A 12,334-nucleotide genomic window follows, 5' to 3' on the forward strand; every position below is an offset into this window, starting at 1 on the left:
CGCCAACTCCATTACATGATGTCTACACTCCAGAGGAACAACAATTTGGTACACTGTGCTCCAGTCCTTATCACAAACATCTGGCTGTGAAACCCACTTACGCATCAAGACACCCTTGTCAATGAAAAATGATTGCCTCCTCCCACAGCCAGCTTTGTTCTCAGCTGCAGCAAAACATTTTGCTAGGGATCAGCAACAAACACACACGAGTCGTTGGTTGCTAATGTGCTCACTCGAGTGCAATCTGCTAAGCAGGCTCAGGATGTTGACCTGTGTGATTCTTTGTTTGCTTCTGTTCTGGCTGAGGATAGGTTGCCCTCTGTTGGTGAGGTGGTGGATTGTGCGCCCAAGGAGCCAAAAAACAAAATACCTGCACCTGCAGACCCATTGCCGTTTATGTGTAAAGCGCTGATCAGTGCCCAGAAAGGTGATCCATCCTTAGCAAAATGTGGAAATCCAGGAGGATGACATTTAGCCAGGTCGTCAGGCTTAGGGATGGGATTCACAACAACTTCTGGCACAGGAAAAACTTTACCCCAGCCACGTCATTCCCCATGATGAGAACAATACCGTCTATTGGAAAACAAGCACACGCTGCCACTGGGAAGAAACCGGTTATCAACTTGCACTGAGTATGAACAAGGTGGAGGGGTGCTGGTACAAACCCCATTTCAATTCCTCTCACCACCGCACTTACATCACAGGCCAACTCCGCACCCAACGGCATCACATTTGAGAGGATGAGGGACTGTGAGAAAGCTGTGTCTCGCAGCACGGTGACAGGACACTGGTCCTCAGCTCTTCCTGTGAGGGAAACATAACCTTGAAAAATGAAGAGCTTGAAACATTCATCAGGCCCACCTGAAGCATTGGGCAGCTCCACCAGGAAGGGGGTTTTAATGAGCCCATCACCTTTGGGCCACCTCAACCCTGACGCCTGCTGCTTGCGCCTCAGAGACTGACAGTCAGCCACTATATGGACAGGCTAATGGCAAAAGAAACACAGCTTCTCTAAATCACCCGCCAACTGCGGCACAGAAGTCCGAGTAACTGGCACATCAGTTGGGGTTTTTAGAGTGGCATCAGGAATAGATGGTTCATGTTTAACAAACACTGATTTATGCGTCAGGACAAACTCATCGGCCAAATACACGGCATGCTGCAGAGGGGCCACCTTTTGCTCATTTAAATAAATGACAATATGGTCTGGCAAACAGTTCTTGAACTCTTCTAGCAACATTAGCTTGTGCACAGATGTTAGACATTGCCAGGAGAGCTGACCGTTTCCTTCCGCAGCTCCAGTTGGCGCATCTTAATAGAAGTCTCTGCCTCCAACCTTTTGAGCTCCAACTCCCTCTGGAGCTGAATCTCCCGTTCTTCCCTCCTCTCCTGCTGGTCTAACTGCAGACGAGCTATCCAGAGCTTTAACCGAGCATCCACCTTTGAACTGGGAGACGACTTGACCGAGAGCGGTTCAAACAGAGGCAACGTAAACTGCTTCATCTCCGGCCCAACTCCCCCCACATCAGGAGTAGGGTCAACCGGACAGTCCTCGTTGGCGGCCACCAAGCCAGGAGAATCCGACCCAGGTACCACCAACACCCCTTGGTCAACTAAGCCAGCAAGGACAGCTGCTTTGAGCTCTTGCTTCACCCATGCAGTTACTCCATAATTAGCAGCAATGTCAAACAAATCGCGCTCAGTTCGAGCTGATCCACACTAGGATTAGCCACGTACTCATTAAACTCAAAAGTCGGCATACTCGACCAAACAGTAGATAAAGAAAAATCACACACCTAGCCGACAGCTAGTTTAGAGCAGCACACTACTTGGGCCAAATAAATTACAGCTGATCGCTAAAACAAAATTCAATCACCTCATCTAACAGCAGCGAATGCAGCGACACTGACGTCCGACGCCACACACACATTTATTATCTGCCCAGCCGGGCGAGAACAAACTCCTCAGATTCTACCTAGTATAACTTTACCTGTTTATCTTCTGGAGCGTGCCGGGCTCGAGGCGACTTGAAAGGCTACCATCAACGGCCGAGGCCCTGAAATGTCTGCCTCCGGCGGAGAAGGTTATCACTGCCCACGATTACCCCGAAAATAAAAAAGGTAGAAAAACAAAAGAGTGCCCGATAGAAAAGCTGATTTACAATGGCAAACCGGACAACCAGTACTCACCACCACAGCCGCTAATGTGGATGGATAAACTTTCACTAAGTTTCTCTGGCTCCTTAACAATCCCGGACGAACCCCCAAATATGTTACGTCCCCGTATGGCTAGGGGATGAAGGGAGTAACATAGTTAAATAATAAACTGGGTGTAAAGGAGGGAAAAGTATCAATGGGTAACGGTAACTCAAAAACTGCTTTCGAAGCGGCTAAGTCCCTGCTCTGGTGGCGGTGGTGTCATATCCTGTCCCATCCACCAGATGTGAACTCAGGCGGTTTCTTGGCATGACCAGATATTATCGTGTTTCTGTCATAATTTCTCTGTTGTGGTAGCCCCACTTACCAAATTGTGCAGCCCTGCTGCCCCTTTTGTGTGGAGTGAGGAGTGTCAAAACACTTTCTCTCAGCCATTCAAGTTCGAGGTTGATGCCAGTGCATCAGGGGCAGGTGCTGTGCTGCTGCAGGATGGCGAAAGTGGCATAAGTCATCCTGTGTGTTATTTTTCCTTTATGTTTAAACACCACCAGCTCAACTACTCCACGATAGAGGAGACACTTGCCATGCTCCTTGCTCTTCAGCATTTTGAGGTGTATGTGGGCTCCAGTCCCTCCACTGTGTTGGTGTACACTGACCATAACCCCCTTGTGTTCCTGGGCTCTGTTGGTGCAGGGTTATAACATTCGTGTGTGTCACAAAAAAGGGGCTGACAACATAGTGGCAGATGCACTGTCTCGTGGGTGAGGTAATGGTTTTGTTTCGTGTTGCCGATCTGCATTATGGTGCTGGGTCTGAGTAATGTGAGTGTTGTGTGTTACCAGGTGAGTATGACCTGTGGCAGAGGTCTACACTGTGTGTGTGTGTGTGTGTGTGTGTGTGTGTGTGTGTGTGTGTGTGTGTGTGTGTGAATAACCTGTGGTGAAGGCATACATTGTTTTGTAGGGCTTGTTTGATACACCTACTAGACTCAGTCACAAACACTACAATGGGAAAGTCTAAAGAAACCAGCATTGATCTGAACCAGCCCGTTATTGATTTGAACAAGTCAGGAAAGTCACTTGGAGCCATTTCAAAGCAGTTACAGGTTCCAAGATCAACTGTTAAAGTGATTGGCACAGTTGTGTCACTGCCACGATCAGGTTAAAAATGCATACTATTGGCGATTCTGTCAGGAGGAGTGGTAAAACATTCAGCCTGCCAGCAGCTTGTGGATAGCTATCAAAAGCACCCCCTTCGAGGTACAAATGGCCAAGGGACAATTAAACAAATATTAGAATTACTGTATGTATATTTTTGAGCCAGTAGATTTGGTCATATTTTCTGAAGACCAATAATAAATTCAGATTTGAAGCAAACTTCATGAATATTTTTTGTGACAAAGTAGTATGTACTCATTCAGAACTGTAGAAATCATTGGAACTGAAGACTGTCATGACATAAATTTTCTTTGATCCATCCCTAGCAAAAAGTGTATGTAAACTTTTGACCACGACTGTATGTGTTGCCAAAGCACAACCGAATTATGAAAAATAATGAAGGAAATTAACAACAATAATAAAAACGAACTGCTACAATAACTTTCATCATCCATTCATATATACCTTACAACAGCAAATGTTGAAATGACCAGCAATGCCAATGCAAGTCAATTCTGCTCTTCTCTGATCATGTAGCATAGACTTTATAACCTAAATTTGAAATTATAATTATATGAAAAAATATTTAATTTATAACGTATAGCCTTTTATGTGTTACTGAATAGGCTGGACTTTGTTTATTCTGCAACAATGAAGTAAAAAGGACCATAGACTTTTGTGATGGTCTGCAGGTAGGGGTTTTTCTTCTGCCAGCAGCATGTGTGTGTGTCTGCTCATTCTGAGGACTAGATACTTAAAACACAATCACAAACATAAGTGACGCTATTTCTAATAGATTATCAGTGTGTTTTCTTGCCAGACTTGTTCATGGCACACAAAGAAAAAAAACAGATGCCAAAAATTGCTGCAGATTGCAAGCCAGGCGCAGAGCCAAAGCCAAAGTAAAATGAAAAGGTGCTGGTACTCTTTACTGGTCAGTACTGAGGCTGGTTAAATTTAAGTTCCAAAGATTTTTGAAATTTATACCTCGAAAATCAAAAGCTTACTACAGTAAATCATTACCTCTGCCAAGGAAGTTATGTTGTCTTTCTGTGTCTGTTTGCTTGTTGGATGGTTGGTTGGTTTGTCTGCAGAATTACCCAAAAAATACTGATCAGATTTCCATGAAACTTGGATGGCAGATGGGTCTTGGCCCAGAAACCAGGATCTAGGAATTTCTTCTCACTTACCCTCAACATTGAGAGACTGGGCATTTTACAACATTCTCTCAGGGAATAATGCATGGCTCTTGATGAAAAATTCTGCCGTTTTTAGGTGGCTGGTTTCTATTAATGAGTACAAAAGGGAACTGTTGGGCCTTGGCAGATGTTTGTCCTCTACTAATTGCAATTCTAGTTCTGTTTTTCTCCCACTTACCTAGTAACTTAGAAGAAAAGGTCTGATTTAACAAAGATTTTAATGACTCAATTTGTAAAGCTTATTTTACAGGATTGTGATTTTTATAATTTCCTTATTATTTATAACAATAGGGTTAGAATAGGGTTGGAAATAAATATGTAATTTTGTAAGATAATAATCAATTAGCACAATTTTTATGATTGTTTCAGATTTACTCCAATCAGCCACAATATTAAGACCACTGATAGGTAATGTGAATAACCATTCATGGTTACAATTCATTGTTCTTCTGGTAATCTCCTGGCATTCATGTGGATGCCACTTGATGATATCCCCTCAGGGCAACAGCACTCCCAGATGGCAGTGCTGCCCCCAGCAGGAGAATGCACATCGCCACACCAAAAAAATGCTCAGATATGGCCTGAGGAGCGTGACAAGAGCTCAATGTGTTGACCTAGCCTCCAAATTCCCCAGATCCCAACCGATAGAGTGTCCATGGGAAGTACTTCTCCTACCCTGAAAGCCCTTATTCATCAGGACAACATCATATCTTAATGAGCTCATTGTACCCTATTACTCACCAGAACACTGCGTTTCCAGAGGTTACATGCTGGCATTCCGACATCCCAAAAGTCCGACATACCGCCATTCCGACATGCCACCATTCCGACATACCACTATTCCGACATGCGAACGTCCCGGCATTCCGACAAAGTTTAACCATAATCCGCAACCCATAACCCTAACCCTTTTAAAAGATGTGTCGGAATGGCAAGACATTTAAAAATGAAATAAATACCACCATTCCGACCTTAGGAGGCAAAAAATGTTGGAATGATGGGATGTTTCATTACAGGTTTAAGTGTTGCCATTCCGACAATTAGGGCCTAATGTCGGAATGGCGTTATGTCGGAATGGCGGTTGCCTCCCGTTTCCAGAATGAAAGATTATTTGTGGTTCCAAGAGTCTCCATTTAAGGTGGCCGGATAAATTCCAAAATATTGATACTACCAATAATGCGTTATCCTGTTGAAGTTGAATCTGAGGTCAATTGGATCAATAAAAAGGGATTAGTTTCAGTCTCATTCTTCTACGTCGTACCCACATATTTGTATTTTATCAACATATTTGTATTTCCCTGTTTGTTCTCTTTCTCTATCTGTGTGTGTCTCTTTGGGTGTGGCCCTCCATATTTCTCCTGAATCAAAGAAATGCACTTAAAGAAATGGTTGCATCATTGTGACTGACCTCTCCCAGTGGCTGCAGACATTGGGATCCTCCAGGTTGAGGGAAGAAGTGGTGCACGGCAGGAAACAAAAGGCCACAGCCAGTAGGACTGTTGTGTGGCAGCGCAGTGACATTGCCATGTCGGTCAGATCTGCACCTTCAGGCAGAGAAGGATGAGAAGAGGACACAAATTAACTCTATATAAATAGACATTTATCCTATTTAAAGGTATAGTTGGTAATCCTGTTCAGAAACACTTTTTGTTATACTGGGTGAAATGGTCTTCCCATCCTGAGAGTAGTCCATACATAATGTGTTCAGAAAAAGGAATGAAATAAATCAGACCTCTGTGACAGCTGCAGGCCTGTAAAAACTCTGACCAATCCCTGCATCTCGGTCTGAGTTGAAAGAACCAATCAGATGCCTTCATCTCTCGTCCTGCCTGCACCCCCCTCTGTCCCTACCCCCCACCCCCCGGACCTCATCACGTGTCACCATTGCCGGATATATTCAGCTCACTCCATATGGAGTTAGCAGGAGATCCACACTCCAGGTCAGAAGGTGGCAGTAATGCACACCTAAAAGTTGTTTGCCAACAGCCATAAAACAACAGAAGAAGAAGAAGAAGCAGAGCTAGCAAGAAAGAACAATGGCAGAGAAAATGCAGCCAAAAGTAGCACTTCTAGAAGTGATGCAGAGGTTGCTGTCTTTCTGTTGGACAGGTAATTATTTGTTTTGCTTCGGGGGGATTTGTTATTTTCATGAAATATGTAACGTTAGCCAACTTAGCTACTTTTATAGCTTGTATTAGCCCAATGCTAACGGCTCTCCTCTGCCCTGCTGATGCGCGTTCAAGTTTGTGAGGGCGGGGCTTTGGTCGGAGTACTGACAGGAGGGGGAGAAGGGGATGGAGCTTAGACATGTGCCACTTTCAAATCTTGCTAGCTCTCCAACATTACCAACTATACCTTTAATAGAAATAAATAGGACAAATTAAATTTAAATATACAGACAAAAACGTATTGAAAATATCAAACACACAGAAGCAGGGGAGGGCATGCTTAAAGATTGGGGTAAATTTGAACAATTATCTGGATGTGCAGACAAATTGCTTTAATAAAATGGTTGCAGCATACTGTATATTGTATATGGCAAGCTGATAAAATATCACACGTCAGCTAAAATGTTCTGAGGCGACATTTAGCAGAATGGTTGCCAAGCAACACGCAAACATGGTGGATGACATGCATAAAGATTGGGGCGATTATTAACATTTATTTAGAAATCTCTGTTAATTGTGCAATTGTTGAAGTAGTGTTCAGTTATCTTAGCACTCTTCTTTGCTGATACAGGAGTTGTGAAATTTGAACAATTGAGTTTTACTTAAATGGTGCCAGAAGCATGGATAATGCTCCAGCATCTCTTTCTCGTTGAAGTTTAGGCACCAGTATGATTACAGACGATTTACATTTGTGCCCATTAATGACATGATTACTCTTGCCTCTAGGCCAATATCATAGAGTTTATACACGATAATGCTTAGGCAAGCAGTGGTTGGTATAGATTGTCCTTGTGCCAGCTGCTTTTTAAATCCATGGTATCCATGGCAACACTTTGCCAAGAAAGTTCACCCCCATGGCCTCACTAGTATACCTAATGGTCGGAGAAAAAAATATAGTCACTATGATGTTGCTGTTATATTATAACCACGTACAGTATATACCTATTGTAACAATGGTCACTTTCTGGATAGAGCTATTCTGGACCCTGTTTCGTGCTGACACAACACAAGAATCCGGTAAGACAAGGGGAGCAGACTCTGTGTTTACATCAGTGATGCTTTGTCCTCAATGCACTATATAAGTCTTTCCCAGAGAGTGGGTCGTGACCCAAACATGGGCTGCAGAAAATGTTATCTGGGTAGCCAAATACATTTTTTAAGATTTATATCTGCAGTTCCTTTTGAGTCAACTGAAAGAGCTCCTGATACATCTACTACACTTGATGGTTTCAGCTCCACTGCAGACAGCCACAAGAGGGGCCGCTGTACTCTCGCTTATGTGTGCTTCTGGAAATGGATGCTTGGCTAATAAAAAAGAAAAATCCAGAGAGAGACCAGTCTACAGCTACAGCTAACCAAACAACTGTCCGAGAAGAAAGCGAGCATGAGGATACATGTGAACCAACCCCAGGCTAATAGAAATTAAAAGCCCAATTAAGGAACAGACTGAAGTTAATGTTAGAAAGGGGAAGCCATCTGTGCTACAGGTCACATTCAACCCACTGCAGTCGGCACTGATGGAAAGGTTGAGGGATCGGGTGAGGAAGAAATGTATGTATATCTGTGTAGAAATGTGATATTTAATGACTAAGCCCAGCTATCCTACTATATTGTTTGATAGCATTCATAAATGGTAAATGGTCTTGCATTTCTATAGCGCTTTCCCAGTCTACTGACAACTCAAAGCGCTTTACAATACTTGCCATTCACACATTCATACACTGATGCCGGGGGCTGCCATGCAGGGCGCCAACTGCTCATCAGGAGCAATTTGGGGTTCAGTATCTTGCTCAAGGACGCTTCGAGATGGGCCGAGATTCAAACCAGTGACCTTCCGATTACTAGACGACCCGCTCTACCTCCTGAGCTACAGCCGCCCCACACTATAGTAGGAAAAAGTATCCTGCCTGCCGCAATAGACATGGTTAGTACATAGTTATACAGTGCATCTTTGTTGGTTTACATAAGGTACATGTGGGAAAATGAAACTGTAGAGGATTTGTTATGTTGCTTGACTAATCCTACTGGTACAACAGTTGAACAAATATTTTATGTCCTGAATAACTACGTGGTTACAAGTGCAGGCTGGACAGGGGCAATTGTAAAGGCAATAACAATATGAAAAAGGATGAAACGCTGCAACAGGTGAAAAGGATCAAGGGTGCAGCTGGGAAGGACATCATGTGGAATCATTGTTTCATTCATCGACAGGCATTTGCATGCAAATGGAATATGGAATATGCCCTCAACTTGACAAAGTACTGAAATTAGTTATCTGCATTTTGAATTTACTGAAGGCAGCACACTCAACAATCAGCTTTTTGATCAGATGTGGACATGGGGGCAGAACAAATGAACTTACTGTTTCATACAGAAGTGTGCTGGCTTGCAAAAAGGCATAGTTCTTACCCAAGTTTATGAACTGAGAAATTACTTTAATGCTTTCCTCCTTGAGAATAAGTCCCCCCTCGTCCATCTGTTCACTGATGACTGGCTTCTCACATTGTTGTTTCAGGCAGATCTTTTAATCTTTGAACTAACTAACTAAATTCTATCTAACTGAATTTGAAATTGCAAGACAGCACAATGTTTTTTTCAGAAACTGGAAACATATTTTTGCTTTCCAAAAGTCCCTGGAGCTGTGGCTTGCACGACTCAGACAGTCAGACCAAAGTCACTACATGTTTCCACATGTGTTACAGCACATAGAGGAAATGCTGTCGCTGACACAGATGTGAAATACCTGACTGGACTTACTCAGGTGCACCTGGTTGCACTTACTATTTTTGACTGAGCGATATGACATTTTGAGTGCCAAAAGGAGGATTCAAAACCCCTTTGACTTTGAAAGCCCAGAGTCATTGCTGGAGTTGGGGCTAACTCCTGCTGAAGAAATTGAGCTATAAAAGCTGAGTTGCAAAAAGAAGACATAAAAGCATGAAATTATCTTTATTCTGGACAAGCATCTCATCTGAATATCCTGTCCTAAGTAAGGCACGCATTTTGCTACTCATCCCTTGTACAACCACATACACGTGCAAAGTGGGATTTTCTGTTTTTACAAAAATAAAAACAAAACACAGAAACAGAAACAGACTGAACGCTGCAACAGATATGTGCAATGCGCTCTCCTCTTGTACACCTGACTGGAATGCAATAGTGAAAGGCAAGCAGGCACATTTATCACATTAGTAAGGTGTTAGTAAATAATGAGATCTGACATGTGATAGGCCTGACTTGGTTAACAAATTGATTGTTAACTATAATTTATTGACTGCTTGATAACAGTTGCAGTTAAACACAAACCAACTTTTTCTGATAATAGTCATGAGCATTTCAAAAAACTTTCACCAGCATGGTTTTGATTGTACTGATTATTCATGTTGTTCTGATAAATAACGTTGCATGTAATATAAAAGGCTAGTGTACACCCTGTTGTATGAGAGGGGGAAAAAAACAAGTTTGACAACTCCTCGTAATGCACTTATTTTGTCTGATTTATAAAGTGAGCATTTTCTGTATGTTTTACTAATGAGTTTTACATCCAGCCCTGGATGAGGGGTCTAAAATCTTCTTTTTAGTCAGATGAAGCATAACAAGGAAGCATACAACACAGCCAGAGCATACTGAAAGCTTAAATCATGGAGGTAAAGCAAAGGTATCATCAGAGACAGGAGAGGGACCTCAACTCCAAAAGATATGTGGCAGGATATACTGAGCATCACATCACATCATTACCGGTTTCTCTGTGGGTGCCTGAGAACCAGACGAATCTGCTGTCACAACTGTTTATCATTGGTCGCATTAAAAACAACGATGAGATTTCATATCAGACAGCAAAACCAAGAAGCTGATTGCTGATTGAAAAGGAGGCAAAGACACACACCTGTGTCTACATCAGTGTAGCTGAGGTGGAGCAAAAAAGGTAAAAAAAAAAGCACAGAAAAGGCTCTACTTCCTAGGGAAACTGGTACAGATTCTGGTCAGCTTTTACAGGGGAGCAATATAAAGCATCCTGACTGGATACATCACAAACTGGCATGGTTCATGCACAGCCCAGGACACGAAGGCTCTACAGCGGGTGATTAAAACCACCCAGAACATCACTGGTACCCATGTACAGAGCATCAGCAACATCAGTGAAGTAAGACTTCTGCACAGAGCCCAAAGGATAAAAGACAACACCCACCCAAGCCACAATCTGTTTACCTTCCTACCATCTAGCACAAGATACAGAAGTATGCCATGCCAACAGGCTTCATTTCCCAGGCCATGAGACTCCTCAGGACTCGAAAGTACTCAAACAATGTTTTGTTTTTCAAACCCTTGTGATTTAAAAAATGACAATACATTTACCTTGTAACCTTGTAATCTAATATGGGGCAGGTTTGATGAATTGACTTCATATACAATCTGTGGTTGACAATGTTCTGAGCCAATGTAGTTTCAACATGAGTGGTAGGGTCCCGTTGTATGAAGTATGCTTACAGCTATGTAAACTTTCACTTATTTGACCTTGTCTAAACAACTTTGAGTAAAAATTTGAAGCAAGAAATAAGCAGTCCAGTTTCTGAATCTTTACTCAAATATGCAAATACTATGGCAAGGGCACTACTTTTGTTGCTCTTGGCTGTGTATTTTGGTCTGTGCCCACTGATAACATTCCCTGGGAATCGATAATGAACTGAAAGGTTTGATCTTGCAATGTCAGACTAGTTTGATCCTTCTGAGCTTCACAAAATCGTATATGATCCCCAATATCAAGTTGTCTTTGAAGCATCACTATTCCTCCACAGTTTAAGCTAGAGACATGCCGTTCTTTCACGCTAAACTAGGGAAACAGCTCTATCCAGCAAGCCTGTTTGTCCATGCGAGTCTTATCTTTTGCCCTTATTATCATTCAGCAAGGACAACGCATTCTGACAATTGGCTTATATTTTACCTGCTCCATACAGATAGATACGTGATAAGACTGGGCTCAGAGAGCTACTGCAGAAGACAGCAGAAAAAAGGAGGAGAGAGAGAAAAGAAAGCAGTAACTGTAGCTCACTCCCTGACCCATGGGCAATTCAACTAGATATTTTCCCTGTAAGATATCCAGCAGATGATGGCAAGCTATCGGTGGGCTCCGGGATTGCATTTTTAAACAGTTCACACATGGCCATTGCCACACCTCGAAGCAAGCGTAGATATGCCTCTGATCTGGGACTGGGATCTGGGCCTGCAATCTCCAAAAACCAACAGTGACTGAAAAATCAGGGCCAAAATCCCTTAGTATGAACTTAGCTTAACTGTGATGGACTGACACCTCAGAGCTCAAGTTTATTCAGGGAGAAGGAGAAAACACAGTCTTTGTGTGTCTGCTTGACCCCAGCCCCTGTGGTTATCACAGCCACTCAGCAGAGTATATTTCTCTGTCTGCCCAGTGAACAGCCTAACAAAACATCCTGAGCATCAGTAGTCACATCACATGTGCGTGGCCCTCTGGACATGGGTCTCACTAAAAACAGACTGTTTTTCGATCATTTGTGTATTAGACCTCGCATCTACTTGTATGGAAAGTGATACTCTGCCTTGTAAGACCATTTGGGTGGTTATATGGGAGGTCTGCTGGAAAACCTTTACGAAAAGTAAGCCTTTAGGTGAAATAATAT

At 42.8% G+C, this 12,334-nt stretch overlaps 1 protein-coding gene across 1 annotated transcript in view; it reads right to left on the reverse strand.

Annotated features, from left to right (window-relative positions):
• megf10 (multiple EGF-like-domains 10) overlaps window positions 1–12,334 on the reverse strand; it is a 225,562-nt gene that overhangs the window by 191,006 nt on the left and 22,222 nt on the right. The window contains exon 2 of the mRNA XM_084383730.1: window positions 5,921–6,056. Within this exon, the coding sequence (XP_084239856.1) occupies window positions 5,921–6,039 (119 nt within the window). The 5' untranslated portion in view covers window positions 6,040–6,056. The remainder of the gene's footprint in view (window positions 1–5,920; window positions 6,057–12,334) is intronic.

Source organism: Pagrus pagrus (assembly GCF_965226575.1).
Source record: "Pagrus pagrus genome assembly, chromosome: 19".
NCBI lineage: Eukaryota > Metazoa > Chordata > Actinopteri > Spariformes > Sparidae > Pagrus > Pagrus pagrus.